This window comes from Equus przewalskii, chromosome 6 (genome assembly GCF_037783145.1).
Source record: "Equus przewalskii isolate Varuska chromosome 6, EquPr2, whole genome shotgun sequence".
NCBI classification, from domain to species: Eukaryota; Metazoa; Chordata; class Mammalia; order Perissodactyla; family Equidae; genus Equus; species Equus przewalskii.
The window spans coordinates 69393741-69415769 of NC_091836.1; the positions used below are offsets into that span (position 1 = coordinate 69393741).

At 54.3% G+C, this 22029-nt stretch overlaps 1 protein-coding gene and 1 long non-coding RNA gene across 7 annotated transcripts in view; one reads left to right on the forward strand and one right to left on the reverse strand.

The window, feature by feature from the left end:
- Positions 1-22029, forward strand: part of CHRDL2 (chordin like 2) — a 43904-nt gene that overhangs the window by 17516 nt on the left and 4359 nt on the right. For 4 of the 6 annotated variants that reach the window (XM_070624172.1, XM_070624173.1, XM_070624169.1 and 1 more), the window contains exons 2-10: positions 24-95; positions 6257-6369; positions 10219-10312; positions 12199-12341; positions 14603-14696; positions 16431-16486; positions 18271-18439; positions 19410-19604; positions 21824-21997. In XM_070624172.1, the coding sequence (XP_070480273.1) occupies positions 6265-6369; positions 10219-10312; positions 12199-12341; positions 14603-14696; positions 16431-16486; positions 18271-18439; positions 19410-19604; positions 21824-21997 (1030 nt within the window). In that variant the 5' untranslated portion in view covers positions 24-95; positions 6257-6264. The remainder of the gene's footprint in view (positions 1-23; positions 96-6256; positions 6370-10218; positions 10313-12198; positions 12342-14602; positions 14697-16430; positions 16487-18270; positions 18440-19409; positions 19605-21823; positions 21998-22029) is intronic. The other 2 variants (XM_008526140.2, XM_008526139.2) reach the window with 1 other exon arrangement.
- LOC139083962 (uncharacterized) lies at positions 13561-14372 on the reverse strand. Its single transcript, XR_011541161.1, has 3 exons — positions 14248-14372; positions 14020-14103; positions 13561-13691 (listed from the first exon to the last, which is right to left on the reverse strand). It is a non-coding gene; the product is annotated as an uncharacterized lncRNA (long non-coding RNA).

Sequence of the window (22029 nt, forward strand, 5' to 3'; positions counted from 1 at the left end):
TAATTGTCCCTTCCCCACTTCAGGTGTCCAGCATGCTTCTGCTTTCTCTTCTCTCCCTCCAGCCAATCCTGCTTTCAGCAAAGAGTCAGTTACAGGTAAAAACATCGACTCCTCTATTCTTTCTCCAAGTGTTATGTGTACTGTGGGACTCAAAGTGTTTGTTTCCAGGTAACAGAATCCCAAACCCCAGAATCAGAGACAGGGTGGGAAGGGATTTCCCCTGGTACGATGTGGTGCAGAGGGAAATCTTGGAATCAGGAAGTCAGGGCTCCAGCCCTGACCCTGCCACCAATTCCAACTGTGACCCAGGGCAAGTCACCTTTCTCTGCCCATCAGCTTTCCCAGCTGTAAAGCAAGATGGTTGGACGCAAATAGATAATCATTGAGGACCATTCCAGCTTTAACATCCAGTGATTCTAAGACTCTAAGATCCAAAGATGCTGTTGCCTTTATTCTGAGCCCACTCTGACCTTTGGAATGGGAGTTGGGGGAGTGTGGGTCTGCTGCTTGGTACTCCTGCCTGCCAGGGAGGAGTGGATAGACAGACCCTCAGACACCAGGAGAAAGTACCTGGAGGCCCTGGGAGACTGGCCAGTGGGGACCCCGTCCTGCTGTTCAGCTTAGTTGCATCCGCATCCACCTGACCAGATGTACGTGCGGAGGTGGGGGGCACCTGAGTGACATCTGGCTCCAGTCACGCGCCTCTCTGGGTCTGTCTAGGAGGCTCTGCACTTCCTCTCTCCCACCAGTAGAGGTCTCTGTCTCACTCACTCGCCTGCAGGCTGCTGAGCCAGGGCAGGGCAACAGCTGCGCAGTTGCTCCAGCTGTTGCACCTGTTCCGGGACTGGCCTCTCAAGTTCCCCTAGCCGCCAGCCACGGCGCCGGGCTCTGAGAGAGGGACCTTGAATCCCTTGGACTCCCAAAGAAAAGGACTGGCGTGAGAGCCGTGCCCCTGGGAGGTGCAGTGTCGAGATTGTTTCTGGCATTCCCCTGCCTCTGGGCGGGATCCCATCTCAGAGACGGCCATTCCACAGTCTTCTTCTGTTAGCCATTCTTGTAGTCAGGATGCTTCCTTATATCTCACCTGAATCCATTTGCTTGCAGTTTAAAGCCATTTTGTCTGGTCCTGTCCCTTAGGGGACGAGTGTCCCTATAAGACCCCCCACCTCAGATCTGAAGACTGGCAGTGGAGTTTGTGCTGGAATCAATCAGTGATCTTAGTCAAGTCCTGGTCCCTCTCTGGGACTCAGTTTCTACATCTGTAAAATAGGGATTGCACATCATCTCTCAGTCCGTAATTTTCTAGGATTCTGTGGATCTAAGTGTGTATGTCCAAGGCAGAGTAGAATGGACATGGTCTCATCTCTGCCTTTGCCAGGTAACAGACCTGCCTTTCCTGGTTTGACGAGACTCTCCTTTGAGGTCCTTCTATACTCCCAAGCATCTGTAATGTGCCAGTGAAGAGGAGTCAGGTTCAGAGAAGTGAGGGCCCTGTCCCCAGGCTGCACAGCTCAGCCACTGAAGAGCTGAGGTTTTCACTTCTGATTCCCTGAAGAGGCCTCCCCCATCGGGTGCTGGCGCCCAGAGCAGAGCTTATGTCTCCGAGGGGAGCAAGTTTGTTTGTGTGAAAAGGGGACTATAAATAAATAGAGAAAGTATGGCTGTGTGGGCGTGAGGGGAAAGATGTAAACGGTCTCACATTCCTGTGCAGCCTGGCTCACTCAGGTTTCCTGAGTTCTTGCAGGCTGGGGACAGGCCAGCCACAGTTCCAGCCCTCTCTCCTCTCACCGCAGCCCTGCCTGATGCCATTTTCATGGCCTTATCCAGCCTCCCCCGCAGCCCAGAAGCTTCTTTCTGGTTGTCTTTTCTGCCTCCTGTTGGAAAAATTCCCAACCACACTATCCACTCCTAACTGACCCGCTATGAGACCTTTCTCAGAGCAGGAGAGTTTCAAGGCAGACTGTGGGACTTTCAAGGCAGACCCCACCTCTGTGCCTATGCATGGAGCTCCTGCTGCGCGCCTGCACCTTGTTAACTCCTCCAACACCCAGCTCAGGCATCTTCTCAGGGAAGCCTTCCCTGAAGAGCCTATGCTTCCATATCATAGCACTTGCCAAACTCTATGCATTCTATCTATCCATCTTCATTAGGCTGTGAGCTCCTTGAGGGTGGAGGCTGTGTCTTATTAAGTCATGTACCAGTCCCACGGACGTGGATAAGACTTGATGTACAACAAGCTCAATAAATGAATGAATAGCGGACATAATGTTACTATTCCTAATGATGATCACATATCATAATTAATGATAACAATTACTGCTTATTGTGCCAAGTCTCCCATGTCCACCTATTTGTTCAGGTCTGAAACCTCAATCCCATCCTTGGCTGCTCCTTCACTCTCTCCTCCCATATCTAGCCTGTCCCAAAGCCTGCCCACTGCCCACTTTCTCAAACCTGTACTTTCGCCCATCAGCACTGCTTCTCTCTTGGTCCAGGGCAGCATTATCTCAAAACAGATGACAGTAACAGCCTCTTCCTGGTCTCTCTACCTCCAGCCTTGCCCTCCAATCGATTCTCCATTCCTGTGGCCACAGTGGTGATTCTAAAATGCAAAACCCCATCACAGGCATGCTCCAGTTTAAAGACTTTCCATGGCTTTCCTTTGCCCTCGGGGCTCTGAGGCCCTTGGTGAGGCTCTCTCTCCAGCTTAATCGCTGACCTCTCACCCCTACCCTCCTATTGAACTCCTCAGACAAAAACCCCCTCCACTAACGTCTTCTTCCTGGGTTAGACATCACTGCCAGGGGCCATTCACTCCTAAAGATCCCTGAGAAAAGGCCCAGTTGGCCCTCCCGAGTTGGGGAAGAGACATGGGCACAGGTGGGTGGGATGTGATATGGTGGTGGATGGGGAGAGGAAGCAAGGCAGGCCAAAGGCCAGGGCAGAAGTGGGAAGGCAACTGAGGACCAAAGGGAGCAGATGGGAAGGGAGGGGATATGAGAGACAAACTTTGCCTCCTTCTCCATGTCACTCAGGATTGGCCCCATTGGCTCCATGAACCTAATCCTGGCCCACCTGGAGCCCCTGAGATCCTGGGTATATGGGACCATCAACACATCCTAAATCATGGAAGCTTGAAATGGTCAAATCTTAGAACCAAAAAATCGTACAATGCTAGAAGCTTCATGTTTGAATGAAATGTAGGCTCTCAGAAACATGGAATTCTAGAATCTTAGAAACCTAGAATCTTGGAGTCTTAGAACTTTGAAATCATGGATTTATAAACTATCTGTGCAGAAAACCTCTGAAGATCAAAGTTCACCACCTCTTATTTTGCAGATGGGAAACTGAGGCTCAGAAAAGGGAAGAAATTCTCCCTCAATGTCACACAGTGAATTTGTGGCGTAAGGACCTAGAGCTCCTTCCACCAGCCACGTGCAAGGATTGGGGTTCCTGCCAGGACTGCAGGGAGGGAGGCAGCCTGCGGCCTGGCAGTTCCTTCTCCCGCCTGGTTTTGGCATGGCCTTGGGCACTCATTTCCCTAGAAGAAGAGGGAGCTCCAGCCATGCCGTCCTTCCTTGTGTCTCTCATCTTGGAGGGCATGGTAGGGTGGAGATGGTGGCCACAGGAGGCCTCCTGGGGTTGAGGAATGGCCTGCCAGGCCCCCCACATTCTCAGCCACTGCCAGGTCTGTTGGTGGAGGAGGGGCCTCCTGGCCTGGGCATGGGCTGAGACGTTCTCTCTGTCTTCATGCTCTGAGCAGGCGCTGACGGGGAGGAGGTGCCAGTTGGCACAGGGGCCAGGCTACAGGGCCGCCCCGAGGAAGGGGGGACAGGCTTTCTTCAGCAACAAGGCCGAGATCTAAGGCCGCGGTGGTGTTGCAATCACCCCCTCCTTGGTAGGGGGAGGGGCCTGAGGAAGAAAGACGTTATTCAATCCTTGGAGAGTTGGGCTGGCTCTGACAAGCACCCCAGCTGGGCCTGTGTCCCGCCCTCTCGGCCAGCAGAGGCTGAGAGATAAACACAGCTCATTTGATACGGGCCAGCCGGGCCTTGCTGGGAACGGGATCTGCTGCCTGATCCCCCCTCTATTTTGGGGAGCTGAGGAGGGGGTAAGAAGGGAACTAAGCCGTGTGTTCCTACAGTCCCCAGGGGCCATCAAAGCACAGACTCTGAGGGCATCATGACCATGGCCTCAAATCCTTGCTCTGGGAGGCGCAGGAGGCAGAGCATGAGTGTGAGGAGCCAGAGGGGGGCCCATTTCAGCTTCTTACAGAGGAAGCTTACTGAAGGTTAGGAGGAGCCCCGGGGCCTCTCTGCTCTGGAGGTGTGTGCCTGGACTGTGCTCCAGTCCACCCCTGACACTGAGGGAACTCCTGCATTGTGCATGAGTTGCCCCTGCTAGTGTACTGCTTTCAATGCTCCACGATTCTGTGAATTTAAATGTCTAAGAGAATGATTCAGAAAGTATGAGATTCTAGAAAGTGGGCCACAGGAGGCATGAAAGGCAACCTCTAGATTCCAGACCAATAGGGGACCAGGAAAGAAAAAGAGGGAGTGGGGGCTGGTGGCCGGTGGGGCAGAGAGAGAAGGAACCTCTACTAGACGCCCTGGGATTGGGCAGAAAGCCATAGCAGGTGAGGTGAACTGAAGGGAGCTCTGCTTGGGAGCCTGGAGTCCTGGGTTCAAGTCACGAGCTGGATGGCCTTAGGCAAGTCACTTTGTCTCGGTGATCCCCAGTTCTCTCATGATTATGGTAGCAATCCCAACGACCCTGCAAAACCAACATTATCATCTTGAATAGTGATTCAACTAAGTGTCAGGAAGTGAACTAAGTACGCACTTTATAAGCATTATCCAATTTAATTCTTGAAACAATAATGTTAATAAGATAAGTAATTCGTGTAAAGAGAAGATAGTCAAGAAATGGTAGTTCCTTTCTCCGTATTTCAATCTCATTTAATTAAACAAGACTTCGGAGATGCTTAGCTTGTGCTAGGCCTCCCAGTTCATCCCTGAAAGAGCTCAGACTGTTCTTTAGGTAATGGAGAGTTTTCCTATGGGAATGATAGCATCCTTTCTGGGTTGTAAAAATCCCCAGGTACCTGTATGGAAGAGGGTTGGCAGGGAGAGGGCAAGAGGCAGAGGGCTGGGGCTGCAACACACGTGGAATGTGAGCCCTGACCCAGGGCTGGGTGGTGAGCCGGTAAGAAATGAGAGCAGGAATGTTCTAGAGAGAGCCTGAAAGACTGGGTGATTGATTGGCTGTGGGAGGTGAGAGAGAGGTGGAGGGGTCAGGAAGGAGGATTGCCCGAGAGATGTCTGACCCACAGAAGGAAACAAACTCCTTCAGTCATCTTAGAGGCATTCATGTACATGTCGACGACTGATATGCAGATTACAAAAGTAATCCATTGATGTGCAATCACACACACAATAATCAACCGACTGGGCGATCACATGGTACCAATAACCATTTTTCAGGATGTTTAAAGGTCAGTTTTCTAAGAATCTTTCACCAAGCAGCACTTTCTTTTCCCAGTGCAAGCACTTTCCTACACGGCTCGCTGGGATTCAGGGACACAGTAGAGTAGAGAAGTGAGAAAGCTGCTGTGAGCGGTCTCATGCAAAACGCAGGTCACAGGACCCAGAGACAGGCCGTGTGTGTGTGTGTGTGTGTGTGTGTGTGTGTGTGTGTGTGTGCATGCACGCACGTGTGAGGCAGTAGGGGAGCAGCAGAGGGCAAGGGAGGGGAGAGTGCAGAGATGTAAGTAAACTAACAAAACGGGAGAAAGGAGAAGGAAGCAAGTGTGATTATAAGGGCTGGAGGAGCACTGGGCTGAGTCAGGAGATGGGCTGTCATCCCTGCTTGGTGACTCACTTTCTATGTGACCTCAGAGGCGTCATTTATCCTCTCTGGGCCTCAATTATTCATCTAATCATAGTAACTAACATTTATACCACAATTTAAATCCGGAAAGCACTTTCACTGCTTGATCCCCTGACTGCCCTGTGAGAGAAGTGCTAAGGTTCAGAGAGGGGCAGTGACATGCCCAACGTCACACGGCAAGTGTGTGGTCAAGCTGAGATTCAAACTCAGGCGTTCTGGCCCCCTGACTGGGAGAGCATGTCCAGTGGACTCTTCTGCCTGAGTGGTCCTGATGACATCCTTCCTAGAGTCAGAAAGAAGGAGGGGTGGGGCAGCGTCTTTGGGCTGGAGCCCTCTGGGACTGACAATGCGCTGGTTGGTTTGCCAGGCCCAGACATGTTCTGCCTTTTCCACGGGAAGAGATATTCCCCCGGCGAGAGCTGGCACCCCTACTTGGAGCCACAGGGCCTGATGTACTGCCTGCGCTGTACTTGCTCCGAGGTAGGTTCCTCTGGCCACCTTGCCACCTGCCACAGGTATGTCTGGGAGACCTCCAGAGAAGTCACTCCAGAGGGAGGGAGGACAGCCTGACTCTGGAGATCAGGGGAACTCTAGAACCAGGCCCCCTAGAATCCTGCTCTGTCAGCAGCAGCTGAGGGACTTGTGGCCACGCCACTTCACTAGTGAGTACTCAGTACGTAGGAGTAGACGGCTTCTGTGCACCTCCCAGAGATAAGTCACACAGTGATCAGTGACTGGGCTGGGATGAGGACCCAGGCCCTCCCTCCTCTCATGCCAGCCTTCTTTCCTGCTGGTGCCAGCCTCCCTGTCTCCCATGCAGTAAGACAGACCCTTTCTGACCTGACCTCCCATTCCTTCCTTTCCTTGTCCTCTTTCCTCCAGTCACCTCTCTTGCCAACCTGCCTTAGGATACGTTCTCCCAATGCCACTGGTCCAAATATTTATCCTTTAAGGCTTCACCCAACTGCGACCTCTACCAGGAGCCTAACCTGATGCCTCACCTGGGAGTATTTTCTTCTTCTGGGATGCCACATAAGTTTCTCTGTCCCTCTCTTCTGACTACTGTTGGTCGCTATAGTAGTTCCCTGTGTGTGTCCGTTACTGCCCCTCCTAGACGGAGCCCCTGAGAGCAGGTCTTCCTGGATGTTCACTCATGTCCAGTTTGGTGTCCTGCCAAAGGTTGAACAAATTGGGGCAGAGACCAGGTCTTTTTGTTCACCTCTGTCTGCTCCTGGCCCACCCCACCCCTGCACCCGCCACAGGGCCTTGTACAGTCAACTGGCTGGCATAAATGAGACCCCCATGTGGTCCAGAATTCTCAGGCCCAATATGAGGTTGGAGGAGCGGGGAAGGAGTCATGATGTGAAACCCCCTTGGCTTTAGCTCAGCTGCCTGGGGCCCAGCCTTGTTGGTGGGGTGTCCTCAGCTCTCTCTGTCCGGGTGCTGGTGCTTGCGGAGGTGGGGTACCCAGTTCCCAGCTGGAGCCAGCCCCTTAGGCCCTCTTTCCCTGCACAAAGCCGAGAGAGGAATGCAGAAGGCCAGTAAGAGCCTCCCTTGTTAAAACAGTCCTCGGGGTGGGAGCAGAGAAGAGCTTCTGAGGAGACACTGGGAGGTGGAGGGGTGTGAGCCAGCCCCTCTCCTGACCCTGACCACTGGGGTCTCCCTCCTCTTGGAGCCTGTCCCTCCGATTCCCCACTGCTTCAACCATGTTGGCCCCACCTAGAACTCTGACGCCGGTGGAGGCACAGGCCCCCGTGACTGCCTCGCCTTGGTTTTCCTTAGCACATCTGAGGCCAATCAACTTTTTCAAAAAGAACTTCGTGAAATATAGCCAAAGGACAGGAAGGAAACCATAACAGAAAATTCCAGACATATCATGCGGTCCAGTTGACAAAGTCCAAGTTTTGTGATCCACTGGAGCTAATTCATTTCTCCCTCCCCAGGGTTCACACATACGGTTTCCTCAACCCAGGGGGCTGTAGCCGAGATCCCCCAAACATACGCTGAATCCCCCCGCTTCTCCATCACCGCTCCCCCCAATCCAAACCACCTTCATCTCTCACCTGGGCTGCTACACAGGCCTCCCAGTGGGACTCCCCAACCCCCTCTCTAAATGGGTCCTCCACACAGCAGCCGGAAGAATCTCTTCTAAATGTAAAACTGATCGTGTCATTCTGGAAGCTCTTAAAACCCTCCAATAGCTTTTCATTGCACCTAAAGTAAAATTCAAACTCCCTGCTGTGGGCTGGACAGCATCTGACTTTTGCCTTCTTCTCCAACCTCATTTCCTACCTGCTCCAGCACTTCAAACTCATTCCCACTTGTTGTTCCTCCATCTGGAATGTTCTTCCCCCGGATCTTCTCATGAATGGTCCTTTCTCATCTCACAGCTCATCACATAAATGTCACCTCCTTACGACGCTTTCTCTAACAGCCGTTTCTAAAACAGTCTAACTTTGTTAGCTCAATCACATTATCTTGTTTTATTATTATTATCAGTTTAGCATCTGAAATGATCTTGTTCCTACTTCTTTATTTTTTATAGTCTTGTCTCCTGCTACTAGGAGGTGAGCTCGGTGAGAGCAGACACCTTGTCATTCTCACTCACTGCTGCATCACTAGTGCTCAGCAGAAGGCCTGGCCCCCAGTAGTAATGCCGGAAATCTTGAGAGAATGAATGAGCTCTTGCCCCATCCACCATAGGCAGCTGGGCATCATGGGAAGCGCACAGACCTGGAGACAGTGCTTACCTGCTGTGTGATCTTTGGCCACTTAACCTTTCGAAGGCTCTCTTCTCATTTTGAAAGTGTGGATGATAGTACCTACCTCTAAGAAGAAGTGAGACAATGCATTTCTATATAACATAAAGCCCCTAGCTAGTAGCCACTCGATAAATGGTAGTTACAACTTCCCTGAGAGGCACAACTTGGCTGCAAGGCCACCAGCCTGCCCCCTGCCCTCTCAACCCCTAGCCAGTCTCCATCTTATTTCCTGCACATGTTGCTGATCATCTCCATCCCTCGGCTCCTCCAAGGCTGGAATTAAGGAGTGGTTCTAACCCTTCAGGCCACACAGTTCCTCGCACTCCACCCTCATTCCTCATCTGAGGGGCTCAGTTCACCCTCTGGACATTTATTAAGCACCCATGTGTGCCAGGCCTCTAGAAGGCCCCCGTTGGAGCCCAGACAAATTCTGTGGATTCTAGGATGCCCCTTAGCACCGACCAGTCCTTATGATCACCTCTGGCCATCTTGGGAAGCGGTGGCTTCAGAGGGACTAGAGCGTGGTCCAGGGTTTTCCTTGGGGCAAGAAGCTGCTCTGGGAGAGGTGCTGTCGGGAAAGTCAAGCGGGCAAGGTGGCTAGGAACAAACTTGCCAACTCCAAAGTTTGAACAAAGCTGGCTGCATTCACCTGAGAGAGAGAGAGCATCTCTCCCTCCTCTCCTGCCTCTCATTCATTCGCTCATTCATTCGTTCAAACTTTAGCAGGCACGAAGGTGGAGCAAGGCCCTGTGCTGACAATTCAGAGATGAATAGAGGGAGGCTTGGTCCTTGTTCTTTGGAATTCGTGGTTGAATAGATGAGACAGATGTGAATGGTTCGTTACAACACCACGCAGTGACCCTTATGACCGAGGGAAAGTAAAGTGTGGGCTGCCGAGGACGGGCTGCCGAACTGCCAAGGGAGCTGGGAAAACCTCCAGAAGGGGTGGTGGCCTCTCTCTCCAGCCCTCTGTGTCTGCTCGTCTCTCTCTTTCCATGTGTTTCTCTGCCCCGTTCTCTTTCATTTGCTGCACTTCAGAAAGCATAAGCACTTCAGGCCCCTCCTTCTCTGGTGCCACCTCCAAAGGCCTTGGCCAGGGCCTCCCAAACCCCACGGAGATTTAGGGAGCACATCACAAAGCCCCAGTCTTCACATCAGCTTTCTAGATGTGTCCCCATTCCTGTCACATTCTTCTCTTAACCATGAGGCTCAGGCCCCGAGGTAAAAGAACAAAGCCCCAGAGTTAAAATAACACAGTCCAGATCAGTGTCAGAATAACTCGGGCCTTTTGCTTGTATTTCTCAAACATCATGAAGGGGAGACAAAGTCTGCTCAAATCCATGCACACTGTGCCCTCCTCCATGGTGGTGGAGAGACGCAGATGGGCAAGCCCTGCAAGTAAGCAGGGGAAGGGGAGAGGGTGGACAAATGGAGTTTATCATTTTTATTATATTGTTTGTTTAACAAGGGCGGTATCCCACAGTGGGATGGGGTTTTGGGAGAGCATGGGTTCACATGGGAGGCAATGGCTCTTTGGAACCAGGACTGACCCCTGTGTCCCCTTCAGAGTGCCCACGTGAGTTGTTACCGCCTGCACTGCCCTCCTGTCCACTGCCCGCAGCCTGTGACAGAGCCACAACAGTGCTGTCCCCGGTGTGTGGGTGAGTAGCCTTGCTCCTGCCCTTGCCTGCTGGCCCCTCTCTTACTCCTGATGCAGGCTTCTGGCTCAGGGGACCCTGGAGTGAGAGGGGCAGTCCTTAGCCACCAGAGATATTGAGACACCAAGGTGCTCAGGAGAAGAAACATCCCAGATCCTCAAGGAGAACTGGGGTAGCAAACTTCTCATTCTGAAGTAGCTGTGCACGGCAGGCGGAGGGAGACGTGGAAAGTAGCTGAAGGAAAGAGGGCTGCTTGGTGTGTTGACAGCACACACATGCTCCAGCCTCTCTCTGGACAGAGCTGGAGGAGTGGACAGGCCCTGTGTGGGTGGCTTGGTGAGCCGGGGCTGGGATGCCCTGTACGGAGACCCCAGGATTCCCGCCCTGGGGCTGGGACTGACCAGAGGAGGTGGAGAACACGCCCTCTGAGATTCCTCCCAGCGCCGAGGTCCAGGGACTCTCTGTGTCCTGAAGCTAAATGTCCATGGTTCTATGATCTTAAGATTCTGAGACTGGGATTGTAGGAAGCAGAGGTAAGAAAGAGGAGAGGAGAGGTAAGAAGAAACTGCCATAACCGAGTGGCTGATGAGGGGCAGCCAGTGGGGAGGCCAACTCAGAAGGAGGGGGAGATACTGAGAGGAGAATCAAGGTTTAGAAGCAACAAGAAGGTGATGAAGGGGCCTTCCAGACTGTGTCCTCGGCTCCAGGCTCTCCTGGTGAGCTGGGGGCCTGTGTGGAGTATGTATGCAGAGGGGCTCATTCTCCAGGTAGGATCCCCGTAGGGAGCTGACCGTGGCTCTGACATGGGTTGTAGAGATCCCTGGCTCTAGGATCCTCGGGGAAAGGGCCTCTGAGCTTCCTGCCCAATGAGGAGACATAGCCACCCTCCCGGGCTGGGGCTGACTCTGGGAGTCCCCACTGCTCCCTGTGGACTGTGCCTTGCCCAGGCCCCTTCTTCTCACATGCTCCTCTCTCCCTCTCTCTTTCCGGGCCCTGCCCCTTTGCCTACCTGGCGTTACATGTTCTTCATGACTCAGCTCGCCATCAGCCTCTTCATGAAGCCTTTCCTGATCACCCCCCCAACCCGGCTGAGTTAGGGTCTCTTCCTCTGTGCTGCCACAACTATGCTTCCATCACCCTAGCCCTTGCCATGTGTCTCTACCCAGTTAGACTGTGAGTTTCTAGATGGGAGGGGCTGCGTCTTATCCGGCACTCTGTCCCCAGTGTGTAGCATGGTGCCTGGTAGAGAGAAGCTGCTTAGTAAAGGTGTCTTGAAAGAACGAGTGGGTTCTCTCAGGACTGGAGGCATACCCCTCTGCCCAGCAGGATGAGGACTGGCTACTTGGCAGGTGATGAGGAGGAGGGCCCTGATGGCCAGTGAATGACAGGAGCTTACGCCAAGCACAGGGCCAGCTGGGTCACCCCAGCTGACTCCGCTAGAATGCAACATCACGAGGGGCTTTGTTCTGTTCACTGCTGTAGCCCTAGCACCTAGCACAGCGCTTTCACTAGGACTTGCTCCACAGACACTCATTGAGTGCTGAATGAGCTAATGCAGGTCCCCACTGGGTGGGGTTCAGTGGAGCTGAGGCCTCTGGCCTTGCTTTCTTGCTCTGGTCAGGGCCAGCTCAGAGACTGAGGGGCTGAAAGGCTATAGTGGGGAGCCATGGGAGGGAGTGACATGGTCAGATAGATACAGGTGTCAGCGGGACCTCTGGGTTAGCTGATATGGGGACTGGCTGAGAAGGCTGAGGCAAGAGCTCGGTTTAAATCCCAAGATGGGATGAAATGCAAAATCTTCAGGAAAGTGGCCCAGTTAATTCTGGCGAAGCTCTTAGATCTACATAAAACCTCATTTTTTTCTCCCTCCTGCCTCTCTCCACCTGCAGAACCTCATACTCCCTCTGGGCTCCGGGCCTCCCCAAAGTCCTGCCAGCACAATGGGACCATGTACCAACACGGAGAGATCTTCAGTGCCCATGAGCTGCTCCCTTCCCGCCTGCCCAACCAGTGTGTCCTCTGCAGCTGTACCGTAAGCCCCTCTACTTCCCTTTAGCAGAGCAGTGGGCTGGGCCTGCGAAGCACAGTGGTGTGCACTGGGGGGAGCTGCTCCCTCTGGTCAGAGCAAAGTGAGAGTGAATGGGCGGGCACAGGAGGAAGGGACTTCTGAACATCCTGCCCGTCCCTTGGCTTCCACACCCTCCTGAGCTGCCTGTTATAGTACGGGTCACTTCACACTGACATTTGCCTGTTTCTGGTTCCCCCAGTAGACTTTGCACTCCTTGGAAGAGGGAACATCCCCAATTCATCTCTGTGTCCTCCATTGCTCCTGGCCCAGGGCCTGGCACTCAGAGGATGTGTGTGATGATTGTTGAATGAATGAATGAATGAATGAGTGAGGGAGTGAGTAAATGATCAGTTATCAGTCCTGGGGCACAGAGACAGGGCCAGACTGTTGGAAGCAAATGGAATTTAATCTGAAGCACTTAAACCCCCCCGGCCTGTGGTCAGAGTTGGGTCTAGGGACAGGCAGCGCCGACTTTGCCGTATTCTCAGGGGACAAAGACTGAAGCCAAGCAGGGCCTGATCTGGAAAGTTCATCCTCCTCCTCAGGGGGTTCTAGGCGTGGCCCCGCTACAGGTTTGTGGGTGGCTTTCAGCATGGCTTCCTCACCCTTGGGCTCAGCTCTTCGTCTGTGCATTGGTGGGAGAGACTTCCTGCCTTCCCAGTGTCCTCACCACCTGGTCAGCAAACCGCTGTGGCCTCAGTTCCTCTGAGTGCTGAGGGAGTCCGCCCAGGTGGTCTCCAGTGTCCTCCCTGCTTCAGATAATCATCTGATTTAGCAGGGCTGCAGGGGCGAGGGGCCTGGACTAGGTGTCGCACACCCACGTTTGAGCTCCAGCTCTGCCGTGGCTCCGTCTGTGACCCTGAGCCAGTCACTTCTCTCTCGCCTGCCTCCCCGTCTTTTCAGTGAGAGAGTCCATTCCCCTCCGAGGCTCTGAGTCTTAAAGCCTGTGTGCTGCAGAGCCAACAGTTTACAAATATCAAGAGTGACCACTTATACATCAACCTGGAGAGCAATTATTTCTGCCGGGCCTGAGCCTCTGGCAGTGGTCCAGTACACTGTGCTACTAGGTTCATGGAAATGCCTTGTGTTTATGTATAGCATCCCAACGACCCTAGGAGAAGGATGGCACTGGTCTTATTTTTCAGATGAGAAAACTGAGGCTCAGAGCAGTTAAGAAGCTTGCCTAAAGTCACACAGTTAGTTAAGTGGCAGAGCCAGAATTCAGTTGCAGGATCACGTGGCTCCAAAACCCATGTTCTTCCCCTGCTTCGTGCTGCTTCCTGTGAAGGGACGAGCACCTGGGTTAGGAGGGCCCTGTGGGAAGAGATGGAAATGATGGCGAGGGGGTGGTGAGAGCATTCTTCTGGTCCCTTCTCCCTGGATACTTGGGTCTGCCCTTCTTTTTTCTTGTCCCTGTTGCTATGGGACTGGCTTGACTTCCTGGCCTCATCTGGGGAATCAGAATCCTTCCCTCTGAGACTCATTGGAGAAGGAATAGGGAAAGGCCTCCTGGGTACAGTGTGCCTCACACTTTACAAAGGGTTTTCACAACCATTCCCTCACTTGATCTTCACAACCCAGATGGGAGTGCCCCCATTTCACAGAGGAGGAAACTGAGCCTCAGAGAAGAGAAGTGACTCACCGAAGGCCATCCGACCGCCCGACTCCCAGAAGGCCTTTTCTCCTGCCGTCTTGCCTCTCAAGGCTGGGTCCTGAAGTTGGGGACCTGGGGTTTTCGATAAGAGCAAGATGAGCCTAAGGGGTCACCCACCCGCCCTGCTCCCCCATGCAGGCCCCCTGTTCCAGGCCAGGGGAGAAGGACATTGACCTCAGCAGGAAAGGCCTGAAGACTGGGCTCTAGCTCACGCACCGGGCTGCACCTCCGACTTCAGGTGGTCCAGGCCCCTCTCGGGGCTCTCCCCATCCAGAGGATGGGAGAATCTCACTTCACCAGTTGCTGTGAGAGCCTAGGGAGAGACTGGGTGTGAAAAGGCTTTAGATGCTGAAGGGCGAATGTTCCCTCAGGGGCTGGAGTGGGAGCGGGGAGGGTACAGGGGACCCCTCCTCTGAGCTGGCTGGGCCTTGCCCAGGACACTCTGCTGCTCCCTCCTCTACTTCAGGGGAGACCTCAACGCCATTTGCCCCCAGAGAAGGGGACTGTCCTAGCCCCAAGGCTGGTCCTCGTCAGAGCTCATCTCCCAGCTCCTGTTTGCTCTGTCTGTCAGGAGGGCCAGATCTACTGCGGCCTCATGACCTGTCCGGAACCCGGCTGCCCCGCGCCCCTCCCGCTGCCTGCCTCCTGCTGCCAGGCCTGCAACGGTGAGTCCGTCCGCAGCCCTGGCAGCGCCCACGCACCCTGCCCTGGGGAGCTGGCCCTGGCCTGTCAGAGCAGGGGAGCCTCAGGGGACCCAGCATGTGGCAGGCCATGCCTTCCTCAAGGGTGGGGCTCACAGGGCCCCCAGAGAGCTGAGCCTGTCTCAGAGGCTGATGTGTGCTTATTCTTTATTGCAACCCCAGGGAGCAGGAAGGAGGGGAAGGGGGAGGGAAGCAGGGAGAAGCAACGCAAGAAGGTGTTGGGGAGCTGCCTCTGCTCGATTCAAGTGCGACCTATGGCTCCAAGCTGTCTTCTGCTTCTCAGAAAAGTCTGGGGGTGATAGAGGAAGAGTGAGAATTTGTCAACCCACTACCAACACCCATTGGTCAAAGGTTCACCCCAAGGGTGTTAATTCCCCCATGCCACCTCTTGTATATGCATGTGTCGCCTGAGGAGCAGGAGCCAGGAGTGCCGTGGTGTCCGAACTTGCAGGAGGGGGAGACATGGCCAGGAGGCAGGGGCGTGAGGGCAGGTGCTGGCGGGCTGAACCTGAGGGAAGTCGCTGGAGCCAGTGCAAAGGAGGCACTGTGGCAGTGCCTGCAAGGAAGGGACAAAGTCCCCGCAATCAGATGAGTCCAAGAGGATCAGAAGAGGCACAGCAGAGGGGTCTATACAGGCAGGGACCAAGTGTCCTCGATCTTCCTCACAGCAGAGCTGGGCACAGGTCTGGGCTCACCGAGGCTCAGAGCACGTGTGTCAAGCAGAATCCAGGTAGCGTCTCTGTATAGAACAGAGAGAGGCCAACACGTTGGCTAGTGAAAGGCAAATGGCTTGAGCAGAATGAAGTGCCCAGATAGTCAGACTGTTCCTTGTGGGCCGGGGTAGTCCAGGAAAGCTTCCTGGAGGAGGCAGGACTCAGGGAGAGGAGTGCTCCACTGTAGAATGCTTCCCCAGATGTTGGGGTCATGGAAGGGCACTAGACTAGGAGCCAGGTGACTCTAGTTTAGTCCTTGTTCTTCCAGATAACTCCTGCAGATTCCTTCCCCTCTCTGGGCCTCAGTTGTGCTGTGTGTGCACTGAGAGGTTGGCCTTGTTGATTTCTGATGGACAGTCAAATTCCAGTGTTCTCGGTCTTCAACCAGGAATGCTTAGAAGGAGCCACACTGTGTGTAAGGCAGGGGCTAGGGAGATGGAATCCCACTCAGGGCTTTAGGAAACCACGAGGTTCCAAAGGGCCTTGTGTGCTGGCTCCCAGGGGTTGGGAGGTGGAGGAGTCCTAGAGTGTTCCAGCTGGAGGGGCAGAGGGGCTGGAGCATGGGGCCCTGGGAGTGTATAATCTAGACCAAGGCCTGGTGACTTCAAGTGTGGCTGGGTAGAGTGGCCGCCCAGGGGACTGCAGCTAAGCAGGCTGCAGGGATGGGATTCTGGGTCCTTGGCATCCGTCATGGGCACTGAACAAGATACTCTGGCCCAGCCAAGTAGTTCAATGATCAGGTCAGTGTGGGGAAACTGAGTCAGCAACCCAGTTGTAGGGATTTCATTAACCCAAAGATGAGGAGAGGCTGTAATGAGAAGTGGGAATAAGTCCCCGCTGGGGCAAAGGGACCTGCTGGTGAGTGGGGGCTGCAGAAGTGGCACTAGGCCTTGGAGGGGCAGAGCCTAGAGGTGGAGGCCTGCAGGGCTCCAGCCAGCAAGGCTGAGGAGGCGGAGGCTGACCCGACTTCTCTTTGGGTTTCCAGATGGGTCAAGTGAGATATCAACTGAAGAGGACTCCACGCAGTCACACCGTGGGGTGGTGAGTGCACAGCTTTGCTGACGGTGGGGCGAGGAGGAGAGGGGCGGTACCCAGGGCCTAAATCTCCATGACTCTGGAGCAGGCAATACCAGTTATTGTCCTCATTTCTCATTTGTCCTCCAGGTCAGCTCCATTAGCCCCCCCACGTGCCAGCCCCTCTCCCCAGCCTCCCATCATGGTCCCATGATGGCTGATGGGCCAGGAGGGACCTGGGGAATAGCACCACGGAGGACAGGAGCAGGCCTCAATCTTCCCGATTTCCCTCCTGGGAAACTGTTTGACACTGTTCCATCCAGAGCCTGTGTCTTTCCTTAGTTCAGGCCACCTCTGGGCAGCACGTTCCCCGAGGAGTGGCCTCTGACTTGGGTCAGCCTTCCCCACCTGGCTTCTGAGGTACTGGTTCTTTGTCTGGGGGCTACCTCTCTGTTCCCCTCTCTGTCTTGGCCCCTGTCGATCTTGGTCTAGAGGTAAGATGGGCCAAAATGCTCAGCTCTCTTTGGTCAGAGAGGAAGGAGGTGGGAGATGTGCTGACACATTGACTCAAGTCCCTGTCCACCATCTTGCTATGTTTACAGTGTGAACAACTCACCTGCTCTTTCAGCCTGGGTCACCTGGGCCCTGGGGGACTGGAGGCTAGGTTCCCCTTCTCAGAGACTCCCCAGGGCTCTGAGCTAATGAGCTCTCCCTTCGCCTCCCAGCTCATCCTCCCTTCCAAGGCTGGACCTTCTCAGGTGGGACCTGTGCCGCAGGGTCTGAGCCATGCCATCCTCTTCCCTTCCCATCCTCTCCCCAGGAGGCAGTGTGCTAAGTGAAGCCCACCCAGGCTTAGTTCCAGGCCCTGGGCAGCTCCTTGCTAACTTGCTGGATGATGTGGGCAAGTCACCACTTGGAGGTTGGGCTCTTCGATTCCTTCTTGCCCCTCTTTTACTCAACAAGCATTTCCTGGGAGCCCTCTATGCTTGGGCCTGTGCTGGAGCCTGGGACACAGTTTCCACTCTGGGAGCTCGTGTGGGCTCAGTCTCCGGGCCATCAATGGACTGACTGAGACTGTAGAGGGCAGGAAGGGGCAGTAGAAGGAGGAGCGCAAGTGGCTCAGGGTCAGCGAGGGAGGGAATAAGCTCTGCCCCCAGCCCGCTGGCTCCTCTCCCATGGCCTGAGCTCCCAATCCCCAGACTAGGAGCTGCGAGCCTCCTGCCCTCTCATGCTGTCCTCACCACACACCCTTTGCTGGCACTGCCAACCCTCCCAAGGCCTAGTCTGGAGGGGCAGGCTCTCGGGAATTGGATTCCAGGGGCTCTGGAGACCCTTTGTCTCTAGATGGGCCCTGCTCCTAGTCTTCCTGCCCCGTGGGATTCTGGGCCTGGTGGGAGCGTCAGAGGCTGGTCCCCTTGTCCCACCACCTGTCTTCTTAGACAAAGAAGAATTTCCTGACTCTCCTCTGCACTACATTCTCACCTTCTATTTCTTAAATATTAAGTTCCCCAGGTCCCTGACGACTTAGGCTCCCAGATCAAGCCCTCAGCACCCTGTGTCCACCCCAGTCCCAAGGCCTCGGCTCTGACAGCCTGAGAAGGGCTTGGGGGAGGCTGGATTTCCAAACTACTTCCTCTGACAGTTTTCAAAGATGCTTTCTGAGAACATCCTAGATTCCATCCAGATCTTCCTTCTATCCCTAACCTGTGCCCTCCACTCGGAAGTCATGCTGGCGTCTGCCCTCAGGGCTCCCGCTGCTCCTCCACTGGCAGTGGCCCATCAGTGATCTTCATCCTTCCTGCTGTTTGCAGAGACATTCCCAGGATCCGTGTTCAGGGGACGGTGGGAGAAAGAGAGGCCTGGGCACCCCAGCCCCCACTGGCCTCAGCTCCCCTCTGGGCTTCGTCCCCCGCCACTTCCGACCCAAGGGGGCAGGCAGCACGACAGTCAAGATTGTCCTGAAGGAAAAACATAAGAAAGGTGAGGACTGGGACCTCCGCCAACCCATGAGGTGGAAAAGAGGGACCCGACTGCTCCCACCTCCCATCCCGGCACCCCCACTCAGTGGTTTCCCAATCTCAACTTGGCCATGAGCTCGTAGACTAATAGAACATAAAAACTGAAGGTGCCCTTTAAGGGCATCAGGTCTAAACCCCTACTTGTCAGATGAGGACACTGAGGATCAGAGTATTGAGTTAGAGACAGAACTAGTCCTGGAACCAGGACTGTGGATCAGCACAACAATACTTTTTTGAGCATCTGCCATGTCTTTGCTGGGAATTGAGGGGCACAGAACAGAGAGATGAAAAATGGTTCCTGTCCTCTGGGGGCTCGTAGACTAGTAGTGGAAACAGGCATGTAAATAAATTATTATAATATAAGGAAGCACCAAGGGAGAGTTTTTGACAAAGGAAGGAGGGAGCAGAGCTGGGCTGCAGAAGGACAGTCGGGATGGAGCAGGCAAGGCCTGGCGGGAGCAGAGCAGGAGGACAGAGGCCTCACCGCAGGACACCCACTGGCAGTGCTCCTCCCACTGTGGAGGCATCTGTCCCCACCCCTTTTTGTACAGATGGGACACTGAGGCTGAGAAGGGGGAAGGGACCTGCCAGAGCTCTCACATGGCCAGGCGGTGACAGAACTTGATCTCCATTCTCCTTCTGCCAGGCCAGGCCAGCCCTCTCCATGCTCCACCAGAGGGGCCTGTGAAGGGCAGGCGGAGGGCTCTCCATCTTCAGCAAGAACATACTGGGCACATCTCAGCCTTGAGTGCTGAGTGGGGGAAGTCAGGGACAGGGGATCTGTTTTATTCCCTGGCCTCCACTTCGCAGGCAGTGTGGCTGGGGCACACTGGTGGAGCAGGGCTCCCCGAGGCCCCGCCCCCACCCATTATTGGACTCTGGCCTGGGGCCTGGGCACTGACCCTCCTCCCTTCCCGCCCTCCTTGGCCCAGCCTGCGTGCACGGCGGGAAGACGTACTCCCATGGGGAGGTGTGGCACCCAGCCTTCCGCTCCTTCGGACCCCTGCCCTGCATCCTGTGCACCTGTCAGGACGGCCACCAGGACTGCCAGCGGGTGACCTGCCCCACCGAGTACCCCTGCCGTCACCCGGAGAAAGTGCCCGGGAAGTGCTGCAAGATTTGCCCAGGTACAAGAGGCGCTGAGAGCAGGGAGGGCACTGGCTGGGGTGAGCCCTGGGTCTCTCTCCCCAGAGCACAGACACTTGGGACATCTCCCCTGTGCACAGGGCATGGACTCAGAGCCACGGGAGGCAGGGTTTTTAGATGCACAGACTGTTAGAAGCACAGGAGTGGAAAATGCCAGACTCATAAAATATTAGACGTATGAAGCCATCGAATGTTACAGCAACAGATTTGGAGGCTCTCAGACATGTACATAGAATCAACTAATGTTCTGGATTCTATGAAGTCATAAAATGTTGGGATATTAGGACTTTTAAGAGGAACAGCCAGGGTTACTCAGCACTTACCATGTGCCAGGTAGGTATTTTGCATGCATGAAAGAAGGTAACCCTCACCACAATACAATGGACAGGCAGCTCTCTATCTCCATTGTACAGAATGAGAAGCTAAGTACCTTGTCCCAGGTCACACGGCTGTAAGTGCAGAGCTGGGATTGGAACCTTGGCCTGTCTTACTCCCAAGACAATGCTCTTGACCTCTGTTGTCTTCATTCAACCATCACCTACGTATGGGAAAACTGAGACCCAGAGAAGAGAAGAGACTTTCCTGAGTCACACAGCAAAGTAGTAGTGGAGCTGGAACTAGAACTCAGGCTTCCAGACTTGCTGGCTGAGTTCTTTTAACAACGTCATGGGACCCTAGGATTAACGAGTGTGCAGAAGAAAACATCGCAGCATGTCATTGAGCAGAGCAGCCTGTGATAGTCGACAGTAGCTGTTGGAGGGGCGGGCCCATTCCCTCAAGCCTGGAAGGAAGGCAGGCGGGTAGAAGGTGCGAGCTGAGGTTGCGCCCTGACACATCTGCTTAGACAGCTCGGGTGGCAAAACCGAAAGGAGCGGAACAGGGAAGAAAAAGAAGTGGAGAACCTGCGAGGGCCGGGTATGGACTCTGATTTCACACATTTCCTTTAACCCTCACCGCTCAGTTACTTCACTAAGGCGATTGCTGAGTGGCTCCAATTATCCTAAGTCTCCGCCTCCCCCAGGATTTAAGGAAGTTTGCTCTGCGTTGGCTTGCTTCCTCACCGACTCACCTAACGTACTCTTGTGAGCTCAGACAACTCACTTTGCCTTTCTGAGCCCCAGGTGATGAAAATGCTTTATGGATTGTAAATCAAAATCCAAACATCAGGGATTACTCTTATTTCTCAGAGTTATATGCTATTAGGAGCTGGCCAGGGAGGGAGCTAGACAGGTGGTGCCCAGAACTCATGAAGGGTAGGGGTTCGACTTGAATTCTCGCTCGCTCCTGGGTTCCTTCACAAACACGCCTGTCTTGGGCTCCCCCGCCAGACCCCAGTCTATTTCCCCTTAAAAATATTGAGACTGTAGCCTTACAGCCCTTAGCTGGACAGCTTGAAGGGCTCCATAACTCGCATGAGTCTGGAAGGAGGTATGTGTGAGACTTAGTCCTCCAGTCCCTGAAAAATGTCCTGGGACTGTGGGGACATGGCAAGTCCCGGGGAATGTCCTCAGAATTCCAGCATGTCAAGGCTTTAGGACTGGATCCAATTTGGCACCAAGAACATTACCCCCGTCTCCACCATCCCCATCATCCCCCCACAACCACCACTACAGTCGCCATCGTCATGATCACTGCTGCCACCTCTCCCACCATCACAACCGTCATCATCACTGCTGCCGTCATCACCTCAATGCTTCCCAAACCTTTCATTCTCTGTGTGTTCATTGAGAGCCTGTGCTTGCTCGTGCGAGTGACTCAAAGACTTGGAGGACATGATTCCTGCCCTTCACCTTGTGAGTCTCTTTTAGTGAGAAAACATACCCCAGTAAAACAATTACAAGGCAAGGCAAGGCAGCATGGGACTGAGGGCATGAGCGGGACACAGAAGCAGAAAGGGTTTTAAAAGCTATGGGTGGGAGGAAACTGGGTGGGCTAAGCTGTTCTGAGCGGGCTGCCTGAAGGAGGTGGAAGGTGAGCCGGGCCCTGAAGGGCGAGAAGTTTTCTGATACGCTAATCAGTGGGAAGTGGATGGGGGAGATGCTCCTCTCTTTTCCCCAGAGACCTCCTTCTCTTCCCAGGGACACCAGAACTTCCCCAAGGACTGTAGACACCCTGAGGGGGATGTCAGACTGGTGGCCCCTCTTCCTGGGCCTACCAAGGGTGGGAGACAGAGCGTTCACAAGCTCCTTGTCTCTCCCAGAGGACAAGGCAGACCCTGGCCACAGTGAGATCAGTGCCACCAGGTGTCCGAAGGTGCCGGGCCGAGTCCTTGTCCACACGTCAGTATCCCCAAGCCCAGACAACCTGCGTCGCTTTGCCCTCGAGCGTGAGGCCTCTGAGCAGGTGGACATCTACCTCTGGAAGCTGGTAGAAGGTGAGCATTGGCCCATCCCAGCCGGGCGTACC